The sequence below is a fragment of the Onychostruthus taczanowskii genome, unplaced genomic scaffold, assembly GCF_017590055.1.
Source record: "Onychostruthus taczanowskii isolate IOZ18803 unplaced genomic scaffold, ASM1759005v1 scaffold11, whole genome shotgun sequence".
In the NCBI taxonomy this organism is placed as follows: Eukaryota; Metazoa; Chordata; class Aves; order Passeriformes; family Passeridae; genus Onychostruthus; species Onychostruthus taczanowskii.
Genome location: NW_024497629.1, coordinates 1382558 through 1407710, shown reverse-complemented (window position 1 = coordinate 1407710; position 25153 = coordinate 1382558). Strand labels below are relative to the sequence as shown.

The following is a 25153-nucleotide window of genomic DNA, read 5'->3' as shown; positions in this document are numbered from 1 at the left end:
AGAAATGTAAAGGCTCTTAACACATCATGCTCTTCTTGTGATATTCCTAGGACCTTTCTTGTATTATTCTCCTTAACCTTAGAGAAAATATGGATGTACAAACACAGCCAACATGTACACAGTAATCTTCTCATAATTCAGATCTCTCATTAAAGCTCATTTACTTTGTAAATCTCAGCACTAACTTTTGAAGTAAAGATTCCATTCTTTTAGATAATTCTGAAAGCTCATTAAAAAGGCAATCATGCATAAGGCTTCCATTTCTGCTCCCTGAGGAAACTCCCTCTCTTGTGTTCAAAGGACATGGCCCCTTCTTTTATAAACCACCAGGATTTTACTTCTCCTTCTCTTATCTTTTTCCTGCACTGTTATTGTGTTCACTCTGACTCCAAAGCCAGATACCTTCTCCAAAAGATAGAACAACAATCTGGCTTTTGTGATGAGTTAAACTGCTTCAACTTCTGCTACACGCAATTTTTAAAGGAATGCATTCTTTATTTCTATGCTTTTTTATCCAGTGTCAATGATACTATTATCATATTCTCTAACAAAACAAGTCAATATCTATCATGTAGATCAAAATAGAAATCTACAGACTATACAGACCAAAATATGTATTATATTTATAATATTTTAAAATATTTAAATATTGTTTTAATGTTATCTCAGTATTTCCCACAAAGCTGACAAATATGAACAGAGTAGTGTTAGTGTGGAGATACACTTTCTTGCCTAGGATAAAAATATAGCAAGTCAAGAATACACTTCTAATTTTTCTATATGAAATTAAATGCTGTAAGCATACCAAGAGTTTCAAATAAATTGTCAGCAATTAATAAAATATTATTATGTAATAATTGTAACATAAGATATTACAGTGAAAAATACACACATTAACTTGGACACTGAGATAAAGATGGAAACATGGAAAACAAGCTATACCTTCTTTATCTGCTTCAGCATCTTTAGTTTCAATGTCTGTGCTCTGTAGTGTTTTCTCATTATTGCTGCAATGTGGTAATTCGGCTTTCACCAGATCAGTTCCTTGATTTTCACTGGAAGCTTCCATTTTCTCCTTTGGCTGATCTTCAGATAAAGATTTTTGCTTGTTACTAGACCAATCACTGTTGTCACAGGGTGAAAGAGCATCAAGTGATTCTACTTTACCATTATGACAGGCTGGAACAGGAACACCTTCGGAGCCGTGTACAGATGTCTCTCCATTCACACAGTCCCCTTTCAACGTAGAGTCCTTCTTTAGCTCCTTTTCAGCACCCAGGGTAATACTGTCAGTTATTAACAGGGATTCATTTGAGCTCTCCTCTTCTGTGGATGCAAAATTGTTTTCCTTTCCTGATGTCCCATTGTTAAGCCTCTGCTCTGCATCTGTATCCATAATATCACAAGAGGATTCATCATTTGTCATGGAGAGGTCTCCTGTTTCCTCTCCATTCTCCTCAATGCAGTCAGTACTGATCTCCAGCTCTCCATTTTCCAGTAATTTATTGTCCTCACCATGATTTTCATCATCAGCAAACTTTGCATCATCTTCATCTTTCTTTAAATTATTGACTTTCCTCTTCTTAATAATGCCTTTGCCCCACTGGGAGCGCCGTCTCGATTTTCTCCTTATTCGAACTGAAAACAAACACACCAACAAACCTTCTTAGATGAACAAACACACAAACACTTTTAGATGCACAGGTACCCCTCAGCAAAGAGACCAGCATATATGAGTATGGTGCTCTGTGAGGCAATCAAGTATCTTCACTCTTCAAGGAAAAATGTCTGTTGATTTGAATGTGAGCAAATTAGAGGAAACGAGGAATTTTAAAAGTATAAGGAGTAGATACTCAGTCATCCACTCGATTCCTAAACTATGGAAACAAGAAATTCCTACTTAAAACAGCTAAGCAATGGTGTAGTATTTTGTGTAGCTCATTTGGGTAATGAGGACTCAAAGACAGTTATTCTCATTTTCCCTTTTTAGCGCTTCAGTGATTTGAAATGATTATACAATAAAACAAATGAAAGTGCAATCCATGGATTCATAGAGTAATCTAGGTTGGGAGGGACATGAGGAAGCTTCTAATCCAACCCAACGCTCCAGCCAGAGTCAGCTGTGAGGGCCATATTGTGATACCCAACTTCAAGCAATATAGGCATGTGATTCCCTTTTTTCATTATTTCTCCATGAAATTTTACTTTTTCTTGTTTCTTAGTATTATTTTTTGTGCCTTTGAAAAATTACATCATAAACTGTTTTTCAGAAGGGCCACTTTATTTTTTTAACCTATCTGCAGTGAGATACAACTAAAGCACTGAAGGCTTTGGGGCACATTTGTAATTTGATGAGCAAATGCAGAAGGAAGACCATTCCAACCTTATGCTATTGTCAATATCCTTTTCAAAAGCACTAACCAGACACAGCTCAGAGGAACAAGGAAGACACTGGGAAAAAGTGAAGCTTCTACATTCAAATCCAAGCAATGATAAAGACTTTTCTATTTTTGCAAAACTGCTTAAGTTGTGGCCAACTACTTTAAATGAAAACCACAGCCACTAGTAACCAGACTGACAAATTTCCTTCCCTTCCACAGTGAACTCTTATGCTGAGCACCTCCATAATGTTTTTTACATTTTTAAGTTACTTTGATTTATGGGGTTAAGACACACACCTGTGTCTGCCAATCACACACTGAGTCACAAAGATCTTGCTTTGAAGATACAAGCACTATGCAGGTAGAAGTGTTGAGAATTAATTCACAGCCACCCAGAAGCACAGTTGTACTTCAGAACTTCTCCCCATCAGGGCTGTATGTAAGGACATAGTTTAACAACTACATTAGGAGTAAATCCTAACCTTTAAGCTTTAAACCTATCTAAAGTTACAATCACATTGCAATAAAAACAGTCTCACATGGAATGTGTATTTATTGTTACAAATAATCTTTATGGAGAACTGCAAGATTTGAGGCGGAATAAAAAATCCCCTTTCTCCAGCCATATTCAAGATCTGATAGGGACTTCTACAGCCAGTGTCACTTTTATTGATGATGAACTACAACCTACTCACATAACTTTTCACAAGTTCATGTGTTTTTCCCTAGATCATGCAAGATATTTTCATTAATCACTGAAGCAGCAAATCTGAAACTAAACAGGGAAATAGAAACTCTATTAGCCAATGAATTGAACTTCAGTGCAATTTCAAAGATGGGTAAATAAAACACAGAAGGATAGGAGAAGTCTTTTAAAGGAAATCTGGTACATCCTAAATGTACAAATAAGTAAGTTGAAATTTTTAAAGATACACAGATTTTTGGCTGTTTAGGCACACTTTGCTGTAATTCAGATACATATATGAGAAATACTGTGAAGTATATTTGACATGTTTTACATCGGTGAATTGCACTTCAAATATTTACTGGTGTCCACACTGTGAGTTCCACCTGGGATGAGAATCCATAATTTCCCCAAACACACAAGTACGTTCCTAAAATTCTTAGGTGTGACAGAAATCACTTTAAAGCAGAATGGAATTAATCCTTGTATTACCCATCTCATTAAATTTCAAGTCTTTCCAACTGAGAGTCAGCAAGTCCAGCTCACTCAGTGTCTCATGCAGTATTTTTGAACAAACATTATGTGGTTTGTTTTTTACTCTGTTTTTAATTAGGACAAAGCAACAACAAAAAGTGAGGCAGCAAGGTCTTTTGGGATGAGAGAGGAAATTCTGGTTCCAGGTCCTTAGCAACGAAAAACATTGTTACACAGATTTTTCTTTTACACAGAGTCAAGCCTCTAAATCAGTGGAAAGTTGAGCAAGGAATACAGCATTTAAAAACAAACCCCACCACCAGTCTTTCTGCCCTACTTAATTCCCCCAGTTAAGTTAAGGGAGTGGTGCAAGGAGGAGAAGTGTTTAATGGACCAGAGAACCATGTGACAAACAGTAGACACTGACACCAGATTTCATCACTCATACTGGTCCCCTTGATAGTTACTGGAAATAAAAAGGCACTACTACAAGGGTGTCATGGACCTGAGCAGCTGCCATAAGAGGCAGGAAGCTGAATCCTACAGGACAGTTGATTATGACTTTAAAAGGATGAAGGAGCTACCACAGGGTAAAACTAATGCAAAACTGATGCAAATGGCCACTGGGGAGGAGCTAATGGGTTAACAGATTGCTGCAAAAAAATAAACTTAACCTGGAATCCCATCTTCATTACGTTAATGTTTGTATTTTAGAAGACTGTAAACTATCAAGAACAGAATGCCAAACTTTTTATTTTCTATTCAGTATGATTCGTGACACACTATCAGCAGGTAACAGAATGAGACAGCTATTTACAGGAGAAAAACTTGAAGTGAACTTTGTTTAAAAAATGAACATAGCACATACAGTTGCAACTTAATGCCTTAAGATCTTTTCAATTACTCCTTTTAAAACTATTCATCAAAAATCTCCTTATTGATACCCAGTCTTTTGGCAGTATTTGTGCCAGAGGCAGTGGAAATACTATTGTCAGAAGAATCCCGCTTTATAGAACTGAGTTTCTCTAACTCAAACTATTATAATAGCAATTATTCACACATGAATACATTCACTTGCCTTCTAAATTGGCCAACTATTCATTCTATAATCTTCACATAACCTCTGAAGATTTGCCAAAGGGATCTTAATTTTAATTCTAGCTTCTGTCTGGTTTGCTTCTTTGTAAATCACTACTAAACATTTTTAATAACTATAAATATCTGTCTGACCACAAGTCACACCTAACATTTCACTCAGGTTCACATGAAGTTGGTATCAAAACTAAACTTTGCCTGCTCTTCTTTTCCTAAGATGCACAATCTATGCAGACGGCATTTTTTAAAGTGCTATGTAATACAATGCAATTAATCACTGAATTTAAATTTACTGTACATTTTGTTAAGTAGTAAGTGAAGTTCCTCAGTTCTTCCATTCCTATGTTAAGACAATTTCAGTCATCTAGAAGACACATGAACAAGGCAGACAGCATTTCCCCTAGGTATGATTAAAAATAAATTCTGCGCTGTCCTAACTTCAGAAGGACTAGTCCTCTAGATGAAATTAAGTAAAATGAAACCTGTAGCAGACTTTCAGAAATTTTGAATTCTTGCCCACTGACAGGTGCTGCTTGGAGATTCTCCAGTCAGATACCCTAAGTAATAACAACATCACCTGGTGACATAAGTACCAGCCCTGTCCAGAGCAGAGCACTGTTCTTGGCTGTCAAAGAACAGTAATAGTAGAGAAAAAAAAAAAACAACAAAACTAAAAACATCCTAAAAAATTAAATTCCTTCCCACTTTTCCAAAGCATTTCTGCAAGACCTAGAGGTAACTGTGACCTTTCTGTTTACTATGGTCTCAGGAAAGGAGATCTCAAAAAAATGAGTGAATGGTACAGAATCTTCAGAGCTGAGGTATGCATTGCTGCTATCCCCCAAATCCAGAAGTACAGTGACAGAACTGTAGACTACAGAGAAATAAAATTAACAGTGGAAGAGAAAGCAGACATAATTAGATTATTCAAAGACTGTCAATTATTAACAACCAAGTCTGCTTCCCTTAATGTGGAAGAACTCTAATAAGATGCAGCAGAGATCTTTCTCTTGAAATTTCTGTAGTTTGACTACTACAGTACCATGACTATTACTACTGCACAGCAGCACAGTATTCAAGGCTAACAAGTTCACTTTATGCTGCAGAGAAGACCCTTCCATGCTTCCACACTGCTTAAAACCCATCAGAGAATGTGAATCCTCTGTCAGTAAATGATAAAACTGTAAAACAGTTTTATCCTCTGTTGTTACTGTATTTCATGAAGAATTCCTGGGGATTAAAACCCAAAGAAGATTCTCACGGCAAGCAAGATCACCATGGATCTAGATTTTTAGTCTGCAGTATCAAGAACCACTTAAAGCCATTCATGTGTTTTAAGTTTTTCTTCCATGATCAAAACCCTCAACAACTTTCTGATGTCTTGTGTGTCAAGTAACTCAAAGCCTTGAGAAATCACTTATAACCAGCAACTTACACTCTCTTATACAGCATCCAGGATATCTATGTACCTGCCACAGTAATTTAGCTGCTTCCAGTAGCTCCACATTCCTTACCAAGAGGCAATAAATAGTCCACTTGAAAGTCTCTGGAGTTTCTACCCACAAAGTCCCAAATTGCAGTCAGAGATAAGCAGCAAGAAAGAACAGATCACAGTTCCACAAAAGCTTAAAAAGCAAAGTGAGGTGCCAGCTTCCACTAACAAAGCCATTTCTCCCTCCAAAGCCAGCTATAGCATTTCCACTGGCTCATTTGTGCCGGCACTAGTGTTCCTGCAGTACAACAGATAAGGGAACTAAATCCATCTGAACAACATTAGGTTGTTGGGATTTTTTCTGGCTTAGTTTTCAACATCTTTGGTTGAGCTTTCCAACTCATGAATGTCATTGCTGGCACAGGGAACACGGCGGGAACATGCCACCAGCAACAAGGCAAGACAGCCTCTTCAGCAGTGACCTGAAGTTTGACCAGCTTAAAGTGACTGTGGAACCAATCCCTAAAAGATGTCATTTGCTTCACCTGGATGGAGGGCACTCAAGGCACAGAACTGAAAAACACATGAAAAGAACTGCATGCAACAACTTCACATATTCATGATTTTTATCACCTTATATAACAGCTTATGTTTTGTAAGCAAATACTTGAAGAATCTGGGCATTTCTACTCAACACGGAGAAGTGAAGTTTCAAAACCAAACCTGACTGCAGCATTCCTAGAATTTTCTTCCCCAACTGCTTTCCCCTACCATCCCAAATAATCCTCTCCACTCAAGCTCTTCCCAATATTTCTCATGGAACTATCCCAGTGTCTCATTCCTCCCCACCCCAGCTGAACAGGAGACAGGACACACTCCATGTCTGAGGTGTGCATGCCATGCCTGGTCAACACCATGTTTTACCTGCTCAACTACCATTTTCACGCTAGCTCCTTTTCCTGCGGTAGACACGTGCATTTGTCCAGCTACCCATTTTCACAAAACCTGCAGGAATCTAATCTTTCAGCTCTCAGCTCCTGCCAAATCTGTCTGAACTCTACTAAATGATTTAGAAGTTATTAGGGAGCAGAGATGGACACAGAGCACAGGTATGATTTTCTTGGGAAACCAAGATAAAAATATAATTTATATGAAACCAGAGTAATTATATTAGTAAAATACATGGCAATCCCATCATGCTGGAAAATTAAAGAGGCAAATGAAGTCAAAAGAGAAAAGACAATCAGATTAATGTCATCTGTGGAAATCATTTTTAGAATTTTCACCTTTCTAGATCTGCTTATTTCCCCTCTGCTCTGTACAACAGCAACTATTGCAGCTGTACACATCCCTGGTACCTTCAGCTGACTCTTAAGGACTACTGAATGACACCTTCCTGCTGCAAGAGAGCCATGAACAAACACAAGAAAGAATCGTGGCTACTGGGTGGTTTCTCTGCCAAGGAGGTAAAATGTGAAGTTAGTAAATGAGTAATAATCCAAAGAAAATCCACTACTTCTACAGACAGAAACACTAAGTCTTAAAACAATTTAAAGCAAACATTGTCACAGTTTTCAGAAGGGAGGAAGGAAGGGATCTATCTGGTGTGAAAACTGTTTTTATTACATCACTTGTGCATACCACTTAGAGATAAAAAAACCCCAAACTACTTCAGAAGATGTTTTTACCATGTTTACAAGAAAGGTGATGATAATGCTTTCAAGGAAACCTTAAAAGAGCCATCTTGCATTACTGAGTTATAAAGATGAGAACAAGAGAATATAAAAAGTCACTGATCAGGTAAATTGTAGAACCCACTTAGCCCTCTGTCAGAGAAAAAAAGACACTTGATTAATTCAATAGGCAGGTATTTAATAGTGATGAAAGAAAATTTCTTTGTAACTAGATATCACTGAGTTCAAAAGTTTCATGGGATCCCAAAAAAGAACAGGCAGTCAAGATTTATTAGAACTCCCACAAATTCACTAAATTGCATTTTAAATTAGAAGAATTTAAAAGCCTATGGGGTTTAAAAGAACTGTTAACCAACCTGGAATTATCAGCTACGTTGGTAATTCCTTCAAAATCAGGCATGAAAAAAAAATTATTTCTCAAATGTTTGAAACTTTCTTTTAAAGCATCTAGTTGAAGGCAGCCCAAGAGATCAAACCACTCCCAACCAGAATGCCAACTCCTACGCTACCCAGAACAAAATGACAGAGAGACAAAAGAGACAGTTGTTCCAGCTCTGAGTAAAGATATCCTCACATACCAGAACTTTTTTTTTGATGGTGCTTATCAAGTAACAGTACTTGCCTCTGTCTCAAGTGAGAATTAATCCAAGTCACATCTGGAAAGCAGGAGGAGAAAACCAAACAGTAGCAAATACACGGTAAGTGACAGAACAGCAACTACTAGGATTTTCATGTTAGCATCTGAATGACTGTTAATTTGCCAATATCCAATTCTTGAATCCAAACTCAGAACCACACCAAAAGGAGAAAATAGTTCAAATGATCAAAACCATATGGCATCTGGTCTGCCATGTCCTTTGATAAGGCACTGCTGCAGTCCCAGAAGCCTGAAGAACAGCAATCACTGACACCACTGTCACAGAAAGGTCAAAGAAGAGACACTAAACAGATGAAAATCGGACAAAGCCTGAGAATAAAACAGTTTCTGAGAAAGACTGTAAATGAAAGACCTTTTCTTTCTAAAAATCCTTTTTAAAAAGTACTCCAGACAAAACAAAAGTCTTTCCATTATAAAGCAGAAACAAAGTGTTCCATAGGACAGCAAAGATCACCCATTTGGGGGTGAAAAAGAGCAAACCAAAAACCGATGAATCAAAAAATCCAACACAAAAAGGCAAAAAAATATTACTTATTTAAAACCAACATTTTCTGCCATAGTTTTTTAGGTCCTTGCTTGGTTTCTCTACAGTCCTTTTTAGAGAGCCCACTAATCACTTAAATTACTGGGAAAAGTTAGCAGGGTGTTTACTTCATATTTCATAAAATGACTTTCATATAAAACTTATATTTTTAATAGTCTGCATAACACAAAGGATTTAAATTTTCTTTATTTGCTCCAAATGCCATTTTCACAGCTATGCTATTTATCATATGGCATAAAAAACATCTTCTCTATGAAGAAAACATAAAATCTGCAGTCTATCACTACAATATATTATCATTAAATGCTGCAAAAAAAAAATATAAGAATGCAAAGCCAAATCTTCCCCACAGAGTTTATTTATATGTAACACCAAAGGAAGCAAGTGCAAGACAGTAAAATGGTATGTACCATGCCCCATCTACTGGCAAGATGGAGCAGCTGGATACAGTTTTATTATAAAGGATTCCAATGATTAAAGAGATGCTAATGCTTTCTGAGCTAACATGTACCTAAAACACTTAATTTAACAAACACACCAAAATGCACACTGCTGGTAGTTTCCTTTTCCACAAAGCTCCACACAAAGGCACAGTAAGACTCTTCTCAGCAGTGCCCAGTGACAAGAGGCAATGGGCAGACTGAAATACACACTCAAAATTAAGAAAGAGAATTTATTGTTTGTATCCAAGCACTACAAGAGGTTCCCCAGGCATGACACAGAACCCCCATTCATGGAGATTTTCAAAGCACAACTGGACAAAGCCTTGAGCAACCAGTTCTGAGGGGAGCTAGACTGAAACATCTCCAGAGGTTCCCTCAAACCACTGTAATTTTGTGATTCTATAATCATAGAACTACTTATATCAGACTTCTGACATCTGTCCCATTCCAAGTTCCCACCAGAATACTTGCACTTTTCTCAAAATACACAGTCGATAATGGAAATATTTTAAATTGTGGCAGAGCTTCCCCAAATAGATTTCCAGCAACTTCTAGTAATTCAATACTTTTAAAACTCATCTATACTGTGAGACACAATCCACACAGCTGTACCTTCAACAAGGGAAATGGGAGTTGCAAATGAATGTAACTCAGGAATGTGTATCACCATGCCTTCAAACAGAAAAATTACTTATTTACCACATTTCCAACAGCCCATCTGGTCCAATCAAATTAACAAAATATCTAAAATACATCAGAAAAATTAAATAAATCACAAAACAACAGGTAACTAAAAAACTAAATAAATTTTTATACAAAATACAAAACCTCAGAAAAACAAACCAACAAATACTAATCCAATTCTCACTCTCCACTGAACGGGACCCTAAATTTGGCAAGGTTGTTGCACTATTTGCAGTCCCGTTTTTAGAGAAGATACTTGACAATAATTTCTTTTAGAGTTCTCAGGTTTGTCATCTGAATTATCCTTTTTGCAGCACTTTTCTAAAATACTGTAAAACAAAGCCCCTAAAAACAGTAACAACTGATCAGGAAAATAAAGTTATGATTGGTGATTCTTTCCTTAGATTCCTCTAAGGGAAAACATTAATTCAAGTTCAAACATCAGAAGACATGCCATTATTTTCAGAATTATTGAAAAGTATGGTTTTATGCTGTTTAATTAAATACTTTATTAATTTTTCTTGTTACTCTGATTATGCAATACATTATAGTCTTTAAAAAAATACTATTTCAAGACCATAAAAAAATTGAACCCTCCCTCTAAAATAATCCCTCTTCAGAAATCCCTTCTCCAAACTTCCTTCTTCCATTTAAACAATCACAATCCAGAGTTTCATTTTCTGCTATTTGAGCTCCCCACAATCTGCTCAGTTCTGCTCTCACCCTTCTCCAGCTTATCCTCCAAATACCCTTTTAAGATCGTTTCTCTTCCTCATATTAGTCTCTGCTGAACTGACCACATCAATCTTCAAAAGTGCCCATGTACTGCTTGAATCCTTTCTGCAGATTTCTGATTGCTCATCAATTCCTGGTTCTCTCCCTTGATTACTAGATGCATCACATCCCTCCTGGACTAGTTACCTTTCCCGGACTCAGCCTTAAAAGGCAGATTTTCATTTGATCGTAGACTCAAACACCACTAAGCCTCAATTTTTCTTGCCTTCCAAGCTAGATCATGAAAATACCAACAGGATCAGTGCCTTAACAGTAACTTTGTTGTTTGCACAGAGACACTGGCAATTTCCTGCAGCTGATGGCTCGAGTTTTCAAACAACTGCTGCTGCCTCCACAGCAGAGGGGAAGCGAGAGAGGTACCGGAGCTGCTTTGGATGCGAGTCACCAGCAAGGGCTGCTCTCCCCCTTCCCAAGGGATGTCCAGCTTGGAGGTCTGTAAACCCCACCGTCTGCTGCTCAGCATGCACAGCCAGCAAAGTGCTCTGCAGGGCAGCCAGAGGGAAAATCTCCATCCTGGACTTCACAGGAAATTAAAAAAAAATTAATTGGGAATCCCTTCCCGACACTCTGTGTTTTGCACGAGCTGTCAAATGAATAAAGAACAGCTTGGATCCACATCATCAATTTATTATATAACCATTTATTCTAACCATAATTCTGTACAATTGACTTTAATTCCTTTAACGGAAGAAATTACAGCTTCGGGAAATAAAATCATACACCTCTAATTAATTAAACCATTTGACATCAACACTATCATTCATATATAAACAATATTCATATCTGGGCAGTTATCACCATGCCTAGAAAACAATTTCTCATCAAGGAAAGGCACCATGAAGGAGAGCACAAAGACCAAAATAAAAATTTGTCCGCTTCCATCAGTTTGCCATCAATCAGCACTTAATTGATAATGCTACTAATAATATATTAATAATGGACTCCACATCTTCTGCAGGAAAGCCAGGTGCAACTATCAGTATATCCCCCATACTCAGTGTCTCTCATAGTCTTTATTTTCTTTATAATGAAAATATCTGGTATGTATTCACCTGTTCTAATCAATTTACCTCTTGAAAATAATTAGCAGTGCCTCTGATTACCCAATCACACCTCACAATCCTAGAGATTTTGATCACTTAACTGGATTAATTCAGTAGGCTCCAGGAAGTGTGTCTTAACATCCTCCAGTAATGGTTACTGACTGTTGAAAACCATTGCCACAAAGGAAAATACAGTTAAATTTGCAATCTCTTCTTTAGCTTTCAGCATGATGCTGAATGTATTGAAGGCAGGAATTCAATGTAGCGCAGGTGAGGGACTATTAAGCAGTGCAGAGGTATTTACCTGCTAATATAAAGAGTAAACAAACCTGAAAACTCATCAAACCACTAAAAAGTGTTCTTCTTGAGCCTGACTTGTCTTATACTGAAAACAGTCTTTTACAATGGAAAGTGCAAAATACTCATACTGCATTAGAAAAACAATTATTCTTTATCAAAAAAAAACAGAAATCCTGCTTCTTTACAACTTTCTGGGCACAGATTTTATGTACTGCTAGAAAGAGTATTTCTTAGTTCCATGTGTTTCATTCCTAAAATTACTTCTGGAAAAAATCAGTAAGCAGCAGTAGAGACACATTTCAAATATCTGCCATTGAAAGGCCCTGTAATTTTGCACAATTATCACCCAAGGTACTTACAAGCACATTTATTTGCAGAGTTGGGCCACACGGCCATGGTGGGTTTTTGCTTGCTCCGAAATGCCTCTTCCACTCTGGCTTCTGTTTTCCGTACAGTGGAACCGTGAGGATTTACCTGCTCTGCTGGCACTGAGAAGCCTGCATGCAAAAGACAACCACACCTATTTAAATAAACCAAGCCTGCAGGAATCTACTGAATCAAAGAAGAAACTTGGAACACCATACTGCAATTGGAATCCATCCATTAATATTTAGCTGGACATTCAAAATAAAGGTTTGCATCAAAAATATTTGCTTTCTGCTGACAAAACAACTTACTGATTGCACGGTCTTAAACTGTCAGCTCTGATGGATTAGAAAAATGTGACTGCCTCCCACAATCTTTGGGTCCCCAAAGATTGACCCTTCTATTCATATTTCCTCTACAAGCAAATTCTTACTGACCATTTCAATCTTTTCCTCATTTTAAACAGTTTTAAAATAAGTGGCAATTCATAATGGCATTGTATGCCATATCAAAAAGAGGATCTGAATAAGAACCTTGTATTGTCACTGTGATCTATGTTATGTAAAATGGATCCATTTCATAGTCAATATGAGCTACTAAATTAAGAAAATGCAATTCTGCTTTTAACAAAAAGCGTAGTTTGCTTCCTGTAATATAACTTCATCTCATAGCTTCTACTGCTTCATAGGTTTTTTAATTAAATTCTAAAAAAGCAAACTTTCATATTGGTTAAGCACATAAATGGATATCTGAATTCTGTATTTGTGAACTAGAATTTCCTATCCATCCACTAAAATGGTCTTTAAAATGTTATACCATGTATCCAATAGAAACAAGTGATCAAGAGCTGAAAAGAAGCCCCAAAACTGATGGATGCATAAATTAAGATTCACACAGAATCTCTCATCTCACAATTAATAATTACAGCATAGATTTCTAGGTACTATTATAAAAATTTTAAACTGCATATCAAACATATTTCATTACTCAAAACACTACCGCTTCTACCTTTTTATTAGCTGGTTTCCACAAGTAGTTGCAAATTTCAATAATCTAGGATATAGATAGTTGGTTCTTATTTACCAACTTAAAACTTGCTGTCCTTAGGCTTTAGATCTTTCAACAACAGCATATCATTTTAGTAACAGAGGAACAAGAAATTCTAGTTTGACTTCTACATACTGATTTTATTGTACAGCTTATGTGCAGTACAGCTTTTGAGACTGGTCACCAGTCAGAGTACTAAGTAAAAATGGCAGATGTGTGGAAAACAAAACAAACAAACAAACAAACAAACAAAAAAAACAAAAAGAAAAGAAAAAACACCCCAAAACAAAACCAAACACCACCACAATCACACCCCCCCCAAAAAAGCCATGCAGAAAATACTTTCCATTTTACAACTATGAAAGATTGCTAAGTAACTTGCTGACAAAATTGTGAGAAAAATGGATGTGAAGCTTTTTAGCTTTTTTCATCCCTTGCTCAAACTGCTCTGAAACAGGGAACATGTCAAAGTCTAGACAAGCAGATGCACGGTGATTGTCCTGATTTGCTGTCTTGCTGAGGCTGTTCTTTAGAGCAAAACGAGAATAATGGCAGAACTGATCAGCATTCACATCCTTTCCATCCACTACAATGACTAGTCCCAAGACTACACCTCTGAAGTGTCACCATCCAGGTGTTCTGCAGCACTGTAATCTTTAACACAACTCCTGATCCCTTGTGCTTGCCTTCCAGCATGAGGCTTCCTCAGACCTCAGGAGCTCGATGTATTTCCCTCTTCTCATAAACAGCCAATCTAACACAGCTTCTTCCATGCATTCCAAGTCTTTTGGACTTGCTTTGGTTAGCATTCCTTGCTAACCCAGTCAGTGATCTCAGCCTTGCACATTCTACAGCTGCACCAACTGCAGAGCTCAGTTGTCATTGAAACCACCAAGTGTGGTCCAGAAGCACAAGCATCTTGAAGTGTCACCTGCAGGTACCTGTGACACTGTAACAGTTTCCATGCCAATGTACTGAATCCTGTCCATTCCCGCCTGTGAGTTGTTCTGTCCCACAAACTAGTGCTGTCCATCATGTACCTGTACCTGAAGGCCCTCTCACACCAATTTTTCTGATTTAACAAGTTCACTGCATGATACCATCAGCCTTAAATATGACTTAAGACACTGCCCTTCTTTCAACAGAGTCTGCAGACTTTGTCTCCAGAAATATCTATTACTGGGCCACTGCCACAAAAAGAAGGGCAGCATTCCAGTTCTTGCAAACTTGCAAGAAAGGACTACAAGCCATAGAGTCATTCTCTGTAACAAAGAGCTCTTACAAACATTTACTTTAACCTCGGAAGCAATAACCTTTAACAGTCATGGGGACTTGGATAATTAACTGAGCACAGCTCACAGCATGACACTGTGGCCAGAATTGTGAATATTCTTGTAGTTCTAATAGAAAAGTACAGAGGAGAAATGAAGGCATTATATTAGCTCTGTTTTACAGCCGCAGCGAATTACAATTGGTTCATTTATCCACAATTCAAGACACACTGGAAGCTTGCACAAAATTAGACAAGAACACGCATGACTGAATAGGAAAATACAAAGAATTCTATCTGTTTTAATCTAAAGGAGAGAAAGCCTATAGATACTTGCACAGTTCAAAGAAGTTTATTAATAAAGGGTCTTCAATCTACCAATAGAAGTATTTCAAGAATCAGCAGCTGAAAGGTAAGACCAGCCAATTCAAACGAGAAATCAAATAATGGAGCTTTATACCAAAGCAAGAAACAACTTGCTAAGGTAAAGCAAGTTGGAATTATTGAAATCAGTGATCCCTAAATCAGCATGAAAATTTGTTCTAATGTTATAGTTCAGTGATTTTCAACCTTTTTAAACTTTCAAAACTTTAAAACTTTTCCATGGAGGTACACTCTTTTTACGTAAACAGAGCACTGCTGCCACACCAGGACTATGTTTGGACTTTTGATGACTTTTCCTGGTCACTTTAGAAGTTGTACACAGACTTGCAAGGGTTGTTTCTTAAGAAAAAAAATCAATACATTATCTCCAAAACTACACTTGTACATATGCCAGGGTGAACTAAAAAGCCAGTGGTTTGAAGGCTGTTCTCCCTTACCATAATTCTTATTACACTGGACTACAGGCACTTTCAGAACACGGCTCTGGTTCCACCACATTCACATCAGAAGTTAGTACAGCAACCCTAACATTTACTTGTTCACCAGGTTCTGTAACACTGTCTGTAATAGCAGGCAATGCATCCTTCTTCTGGAAAGGATGATGGTGTGCTATGAGATCAGCTCACAAAATAAGAAAAAAAGCAGAGGGGTTTCAAGCTCAGTCACCCTTTAACTTGCACTGTCTGAATCTGATATGCAATCTTTACTTCAAATTTAAATTTTTGTACGGAGATCTGTAAATTCTATCCCATATATGTACAGAAGCTTTTCTTGCTGCCCTTGTCCCAGGCCAGATTGAATTCTCTCAGAGCTTGAGCTTTCCTAACTTGATCCCTGGCTGCTCAGCTCCTCTGTAGTTTTTCCAGGCTACCTTTCTCTGTTTCCACTCTCTGCAGGCCTCCCTTTTGTGTTTAAGTTAATCCACAATCAACTTGTCCATCCACACAGGCCTCTTAATGTGTTCACCTAACCTCCTCTTTGTTGGGAAACATCACTCCTGAATTTGGAGGAGGCAGTCCTTGAGTATTGACCAGCTGTCCTGGGCCCCTCTTCCCTCCAAGGCTTTATCCCATGGGACTCTACCAAGTAGATCCCTGAACAGGCTGAAACCTGCTCTTCTGAGGTCCAAGGTACTGAATTTTGCTATGCACCCTTCCTGCTGCCCTAAGGATCTCAAACCCCTCCACTTTATGATCAGTGCAGCCCAGCCACTCTTGAGGTTCACATTCCCCACCTTGTTGGAGAGAACAAAGTCCAGCACAGCATCTCTTCTTGGTGGCTCCCTTATGACTTGGAGAAGGAAGCTGTCCTCCACTGATTCTAGAAACCTCCTGAATTTCTTCTGCCCTCTGTGCTGTCCCTTCAACACAATGGGGTTGTTGAAGCCCCCCACAAGGTCCAGGGCTTGTGAACATGAGCCCATTCCTACCTGTCTGTAGAGGGCCTCTAAGTGTGCTGTGTTATGATAAATGAAGTTAAACATACCTCTTTTTCTTCTTGCTTCCTTTATTTCTTCACACATCTTATTAAATTCTGGATCCAGTTCAGCAGCAATGATAGCATGAGCAGTGTCCTTCAAAGTACATGCTCTATGTCTAATTATTTTATCTAGAAAACAGGACAGCACATTTTTTATCACAATTACAAAAATTCCACAGCATTTCTAGGTTGGTTTGTATTGCATAATACTGATACAAACAGAAGTAACTGGGAAAAATTACAGACGTCTGAAAATGCAGATTAATCAATACCACAGCACACTCAAAAATCACAACCCAGCTATTGATGAGATATAGGTGTTTTCAGAAGTATAAACTGGTACTTTAATCCACGGCAGTATCTATAAACAAATGCAAACAGTGAATGATGAACACATCTAAATCAAGCTGCCGTAAGGTGTAGCCAGTTTTCACAGGCAGATCTACACAGTATAATGGAGTGGAGTGCAAAGAGTCCCAAAGTAACAGTAGACTTGTCCAGGAATTAATTTACCCTCTGGGGTCTAGGGATAGTAACAGTTATACTGCCTGAAAAATCACACTGGACATCATCTGCATCTGTAAGGTAGACCTGGCTCACTTACGTTCCTTCCCTGTTTTTTTTTCTTTAACCTAAAATTGTTGCTTAATTATTATTTAACAACTGATCAAAATTGTGCTAAAACACATTATTTTATTCCTTACATTGAATAGCTGTTTCTCATTTTAATTAATTTAAAAACAAAAAGGGCAAGAAACAAGCCTCGACTCTACATTTTCAGGTCTATTTGGGGAACAGAACAAATTGCCCATGCTGGAAGCCTAAATGCAGCTCAGGAAAAACCAGACCAGTTCCTTTACCTTTGAAACACACAAAACAAATTATTCCACCACTGAAATTTGAAAAGTAATCATAACTTAATAACTAAGCCCATACATGAAGAAAATTGACATCTAGAACATAGCTTTTCAATGAAATCTACAACACTCATTGTTTGACTTCAGTACAAGCATATTTAATTTCTCAATCCATCCATACTGAATTACTTTTCCAGCTGTTTCAGGTACTTCAACAGTAACCATCAACATTAATGTCTAGAACATATTCTACAGCCTGCTGATTTAATGTTTTAATAATCTTTAAAGACAACAATTAAGAATATCACTAAATACTTATTTTGCAATATTTGTAATTCTAGAAACAGCAGGTTTTACAGATGGAAAAACTGTTGAGTGAAAGAGACCATCCAGTATCAAGCTTAAAACAGTCCAACATTTTCTGGGGAAAACTACTGCCCATTAAATCTACTGAATGCTGGAAGATTTTACCCACATATTTGTGAAGCATTATGTTTTATGATCACAAAAAACCTCACACTGCATTAGTACCAGATGTAATTTTGAGATATTAAACTTCCAAGTTTTGGTCAGATAATAAAGTTTAAGAAGCCCTTGCAAAGGAGGCAGGGACAGGAGGGGAGAGAAATAAAAAGGAATAAAATTGGAGTGTTTGACTGAACCACTACTTTCCTCTGATCCTGTGCTGGGCAAGACTTTCCCCCAGACAGTGCTTCAATGAGGTAAACACTCATGTCCAACATACAATGGTTATGTTCCCATGCCTTTAAAAACATTTCCCAGCCAAACAATAGAGCAAGAAAACTACAACCTGTCTTACTACAGAACCTGTCTGAAATTTTATAGCAAAGTACCAAGAAAAAAAAATCTCCAAGCAGTTTTTGATATCCAGACTGCAGATAAAATCAACCAGTCTGGTTGTCCCTTTGCTATTCCCACTTAACAACAGGACTAAAGGAGGTACAGTATGAGTCTTCTGCAAGCACAAGCAAGCATGTATGTCCATTTTTAAAGAATGTGAACATTTATAGGTTAATATTAATTTAATGACTGCATCTGAATGCATGGAATGCTTCCTCTAAACAGCCATAATATGCTGTTTCAGGTGTGTTCACACAACCGCCCAAGAAATCCTGGATGCCAGAAGAGCAATACATGCTCTGTGGTTAACAGCAGAGGACAGAACAATTGTTCATTATCTCCTATCCAAAACTGAGCCTAGAAAGAGCCAAATCAGTTTCTCCTAGTTCAGCTCTGACAGCAAGGAAAATCAAAATATCCCCAAACACGTGCTCTTCAGATATACTCTAAATGCCAAGTGCCCATCAAGGGCTTCAATTAGTTCACATCAACTGCATATTAGAAGCCCTCAAAAGTGTGTTATCAAGAACACTTGTTTTCTAGTTGAAATAAAATAGTGCATCATAAACTGAAGAAATAAAGTTAATCTTCTACAAATATGAACTGGGTTCAAAAGGCAGTGTGAAACTATAGCAGACTAGACAGTACAGCAGACTATACTGTATCTAGTCCACACATAAGACACTTGCAAATTGCCTCAGAAAACCCAAAATTTCAGAAGAAAAATACAGAAAAATCAGGCTTTAACTTGCTAAAGCAATTTCAGAACATGTAATGACAAACTTTCTAACACATTCCACCACATGTGTAGATGAACCCTGATCTCCAAGTACCACATATATTAAGCAGAACTCTACATTAAAAGGGTGCTTTTTGTGGATGCTTTGTAGATGACTCTTGAAGCTGCCTGCTGAAAGGCTTTTTTTGGCAAAGTGCACTGTAAGACAGCTCTAACAAAGAGCACACAAGATCTTCTATCCTTAGTTTGGAGTGTGAACAGCTTTTACATGCATTTCAGTCTACAAATTCCTTTTTAATTGAAAGCATCCCACCACACTTTGTCAAGACAATACTGTCTAATCTCTCCTAATCAGCTGTAACTGACTTCCTTGCCTGGTGATTTATCCTGTTTTATTTCTATCCCCGAATATGCATTTTGATTTCTGTGTATGAATTTCATGCTCTAAGTTGACATGGAAATACAGCAAACCACTGCCAGATAGTGTGCAGATTCTCCACAGAGCTCTCCAAATTATGGTGGGGTTTTGTTGCCTATAAAAATCTAGATACCCAAAAGGAGCTATCAAATTTGAAAGGAAACTACAAAACACAATTTATTAGAAAACAGCTCTTAATGCTGCAGTTTTCCTGTTCTTCTCACGTCCCCAGTGCACTCCATGCCTCAGAACACTAAAAGCACAGACCCTTAGGACTTGCTTATCCTAATTATCACAAAGCATACAGCTTATCTAAATGCCTGAATGGCAACAGAATATGGAATTAAGTACCAGGCTTTCAGGTGTAGGTAGGCCAAAAAGAAGTAGGTTCTTACCTCCAGGATCCTTGTCTGGATTGTACTCCAATGCATTGCTGCAGATCAGGTCAATGTCTGTTAGAAAATCCTTGGCTGTTAAGTAGTTGTGTTTATCAATTTTGGTTATTACTGTTGATAGGTCCATTGGCTCTTTGATAACCTCAAGGTAATCTGAAACCTATAAACAAACAGCACACAGAAATGACACAGGACCTATTGAATACTGACAATCACATCTTTATACTTGGATTCATTCTACATGCTTAGCTCTAAGACATTAACTAAACATTTTGATTTCTAAGCAAATTTATGTCAAAAATTTAAGTTTTATCAGGCTAAAAACAGGACTTCCAAATCTGCTTTTCCTTCAGGAGTTCACCAATTTATCTTTCAAAATTAATTAAACAGTATTTTTGAAGCAGTACAACTTAATGTAAATGCATTTTTCATTTTAGACTAATTTAGCTATAGACTTTTATGGTGCTATAACAATGTCATGGAACTAAAAAGGCAAAACCCATCAGTCTAACTTGAAGCCCTAGGAAAAATTAGGGAAGCTCTATTTTGTTCACTTTGTAGGTAAAGTTCTCATTAAACTTAACAGCCAAATTATCAGCTTTTAAATACCTTCTATTAAATAGTTTCTTCAATCACTTGTTAAACAAAGAAAAATCAGGTTTTATTGATTGCAGATGTTAGATTGGCTGTACAGAAGGACAATCTAAAGAAAAAGCCTTGTGTCGTAGTTTACTATGAGCTGAGATCGTAACTGGAGATTCAGCAACTACTGGGGCACACTAAAAAGTGTTTAACATAATTCATGATACCATAAGGGTCTCAGCCTTAATAGCCAAATGCATCAGCACAGCTGCTGTAATGAAGTTCACACAAAAAAATCTATGAATTTGTTATTAACTTCACAGAAAAAAATATGTATAAATGTTTCAGTGTGATTTAGATTACACTTAATTAAACACACTGGCAGCCTCTAGAACAGTACTGCATTTTTTTTCTTTTGAAATCATCCACATATGATGGTCACTGTCAAAGCACTTAGGAGTTAAATACAGGTTCAGATCAAGCCATAATGGCTCTATAAGATTTTTTTTTTTTATATATAGTGCCTGCAGATATATATTACAACATAAATTTACATTAATGCATTACTTCAGTGGACAGCAATGTGTCACCTAATGCCTTAAATACAGACAGTGAAATTCATATTGACAAATTAAAATGGCAACATTTCTCTGTCTCCCTTTCTGGAAACATGATCATATCTGGTTCACGGACTGGAAAGCTAAGCCATAGGCTTCCTTTTCCTGTTAGCACAGCATCAGAAAATCTTCACTGGAAGCTGTAAATAATGCTGCTGCTTTAGCTTGACTTATCACACAGCAGCATTCTCTGCAATGCAAGCAGGAGTGAAATAAACCTAACATATTTTTTTATGGAAGTCAAGCAGGCAAGCTGTTGTAGAAAAAGAAAGGCTAGTCCTGTGCTTAAATGCAGCAGGTGGGACGAAAAGGATTACATTTGACTTCTGGTACTGTGATATATTAGCAGGGCTCTGGCAAGTCTCCAAATAACAAATTCACATTTTTATTCTCTTCACCTACAAAACATGGACAGTTACTTGCTCTTTCTCTATGTGTCCTTATTCATGTACGTTTAGACCACAAATTCTTGACAGAAAGGAACTACCTTCACTACAAGTATGAAGAGTTTCTACAATAACGGACCTTCCAGTTTCACAAGAAAAATTAAAACAAGCTGCTGCTGAGACCATGCTCATACTGTAGGCTGCCACATCAAACAGCTCACCAGGCTTTCAAAACCAGTCAGCTATGGAACACTATGGAAAACTCAAATTAAGAGAGGACTGCATCAGCCCATAAAAGAGGCTGATGTGTGTGTTCCATCCTGCAAGGAATTTACACTCCAAATTTGCTTTTTACAATGCTGGTCTTGTGATGTCCCATATTCATCTTTTAATGTCTTCCAAAAGAGATGTTTCTTCTCTTCAGAAGCAGTTAGGGATTTCTTTTCAGTAAGTAAGCCTGCAAAGCTTGAATGGGGCCAGCATCTGATCTCAGAGTCAGACCAAACACAATCCTATTCATACAGCAGCCCTGAAAACAGATTTGCAGATCGAACTGTCTCATCAGTTAGGTGTGTACAGTCCATAATCGACCAGTTAATGCCTTATAATGTGCTACCATCTGTGATTAATGGCATCCACAAGCATTACTGCTGAAATTATACAACAACACTATTAATGCTGAATGCATTACAGAACACATATCACTTTCCCAATATTACCATGTCTATGATTACAATGCTGTAAAAGCTTTTATTAAAGAATTATATTTATGGTTTCAAGCATTTTCAGAAGCACTGACAAGGATAGGAGTGCTGGCATTTTAAAATGCTCATTTCATTTATAAAATGGACAGGAATGCACAAGGTTTTTCCAAAGACCATTGGCAGTAGATCATCTTCCAAAATCTTGCATCATGAATGATGAGGCTGTGACTGTACCACCAGCTAAAAAATGAGTATCTTAGATTGGACAGATCATGGATCAAACATCTATTTTTCTAAATAATTTAACCATTTCCTTTTTAAAATTTGCATTATTTTTCTAGTATTTTCAACTTCATTGTTTGCACATTACTGAAACAAGACCTCTTCAATATCCACCGGTTTGCTGAAGATGTTAAAGCGTTTGTCTGTGGCCAGCCTCTTGGTGACATCCCTGAGAAACAAGCGCAGCTCCCGCAGGGTGTTCTCCTCCTGGTCCTCCATCCGCTGCTTCTCCGCCTCCGACAGCTCCCGGGCAGGACACGGCAGTGCAAGAGGAAGAACTTCCAGGGCACGAAGAGCTAGGGAAAAGAGCAAGAAATCAGACAATGGAGACGTTAACAGTACAGTGGCTCTTTGCACTATGCCACTGCACATTTCATTATGTGTATTCAATATGCATCGTGGATCTATCACTGCATCCTTGACCCCAGAGCTCTCCATCTTCAACAACTGTTAACTGTAACTATGAAATTTATTCTGGGCACTGATTAATGCTGTCACATGGTAATTAAACTAACTGTTAATTAACCACACCTCTTTAAGAAGGAAAGTAACACAAATAAAGCATTAGGATCACATTATTATTGGTTTTACTGTTACTTAGTTTACCAGCCTGTTTCCTTCTTGGTGGGGGCATTGCTGCTTCATCAAGGATTAAGCCTTTGAAAAATCGCCATCTGTCTTCTTCACTTGGTCTTTGAATATAAAAAACCTCTTCATACTGGATTCTGAAAATACATTTCAGCTAAAAAAAAAAAAAAGTCATAAGAAAAATAAGCCCCCACTGAAAAAGACATGAACAATGACCATATTGTAATACTAGTAACAAACTTTCCAAAATCAGCCACAGGAGAGAAGATAGTAAACTCTACCTAAACTTGTGCTCACAGTAAAGGGAAAACAAACAATTGTAATTCTCGCTGAATTTTCCATAGTAATGAAACTTGCAGTATCCCATGCCCCTAACAATGGCCAACCCTGCAGTAATGGGAGAGTAAAAGGGCAGGAGAAAAAAAAAAACCACAGAAAATGTTAAGGAGAAAAACCAGGAACCCTCCCCCTATCCAGAGCCTCAGAAAATGTAAAGCTCAAGGTCAGGCCTTTAGACTAAATCTGCATTTAATTATAATGGAGTCATTTGTCAAAAAGAACAATTGGCACAACGAACAATTTTGTCCTCTCAGCAGAGTGGCATGAAAATCATGAAGACATACATCCCACATTAAGGAAAATTACTAACATTCAATAATTATTACATTTGGTTTGACATATTTTAAATTAAGTTAGAAAGCCACTACAAAACAAAATTATTTTACATTACTAAAACCTTCAGAAGAGCACAGAAACCCCTAACAATGCCTCCTTCCATGATAAACTTACCTCTTCAGGCAAATCACTAAACATGGACTCAGAGGTAGACAGCAGAAATATAGGTGAGAAAGATGGTATATCTTGCAGCAAAGTTAGGAAAGTAGCTCTCACAGTTTCACTGACAGCTTCCCACCAATCACCAATATGAGGCATGTAAACTATACTTGGTACTGTTCTTCGAGCTTCACGAAAGATCTAATCAAAAGAAACAGTTTTATTTCAACTAAGGAACTAATTGTTACCATCAGCTGTGAGTAACAAAATTCTTGCACATTAGAGAATGATTCATGTTTGTGGTATTTTATAGACAAATGTTCCAGCAGAACAGAATTATCTAAAGACTTTCTAAACAAGTGTTTGTGACTCTTAGCTACAGCATTCATATTTTATGTCAATGTGCCAGGGAGACTACAAAGCAACTACTTTATTTTAAAAATATGTATGTTTTAAAAACTTGCTATGACTGAACAATCAAGATGAAAATTAAACTGTTTTGCAATTCATGCAATATTCACCAAAATCTAGTTGGAAATGGAAACCACTTAAAACTAAGCAAATCTAGAACCTAGGTTTGAACCTAGAACCGCAGCATTCCAATCCATACACAAGTGAATAAAATTAGTATCAGGCACTGAATACCCAAAATTAAACTTACTTAGCACTAGGTATGTGATGAGGGAGCAGGTTAAAAATGTAATTACATTCACTAGTCACTAGAGAGATGTCCATCACCCTCTAGAGACTTCTTTACTTTAAACAGGAAAATAGAAGGAAGCTATGAAAACCTGGACTTCAAGTTACATTCCAGCTGGCTGCCTTTATACTGATACAACCAGAATTACATAATTGACTCATTACAAGGGAATCTGAAACATCACCTGTGCACATGACTCCTCAGGTGTTTTGGCACTGACTGAATAAAGAGCTGGCAGGTCCAGCCTGTGTACGGAGAATTTTTCCAGGGTGTGCAATAGTGCTGGAGCAAGGTGCGAAGTCTGACCTGAACCTCTTTCCCCGGAGAGCAGTAATCTCGGTCTGTAAGAGGTTGGCTGGTGATAAGCTGACCTGCAACAGAATAGTTACAACAGCCAATTAACATACTAGTGTTATCAACAGATGGATATATAGGAGATATTTTAGAATCTGTAAGACTTTCAGTAATGGGTAATA

General features: G+C 37.5%; 1 protein-coding gene across 3 annotated transcripts in view; it reads right to left on the bottom strand.

The window, feature by feature from the left end:
• ATAD2B (ATPase family AAA domain containing 2B) overlaps positions 1-25153 on the bottom strand; it is a 71312-nt gene that overhangs the window by 3718 nt on the left and 42441 nt on the right. The window contains exons 18-26 of one of the 3 annotated variants that reach the window (XM_041421667.1): positions 24862-25048; positions 23993-24178; positions 23222-23357; positions 22715-22911; positions 20045-20204; positions 16781-16903; positions 12588-12725; positions 1168-1638; positions 943-1086 (exon numbers count right to left, since the gene is read on the bottom strand). In XM_041421667.1, coding sequence (XP_041277601.1) covers positions 943-1086; positions 1168-1638; positions 12588-12725; positions 16781-16903; positions 20045-20204; positions 22715-22911; positions 23222-23357; positions 23993-24178; positions 24862-25048 — 1742 coding nt within the window. Of the gene's footprint in view, positions 1-942; positions 1639-12587; positions 12726-16780; positions 16904-20044; positions 20205-22714; positions 22912-23221; positions 23358-23992; positions 24179-24861; positions 25049-25153 lie in introns of all 3 variants that reach the window. The other 2 variants (XM_041421660.1, XM_041421652.1) reach the window with 2 other exon arrangements.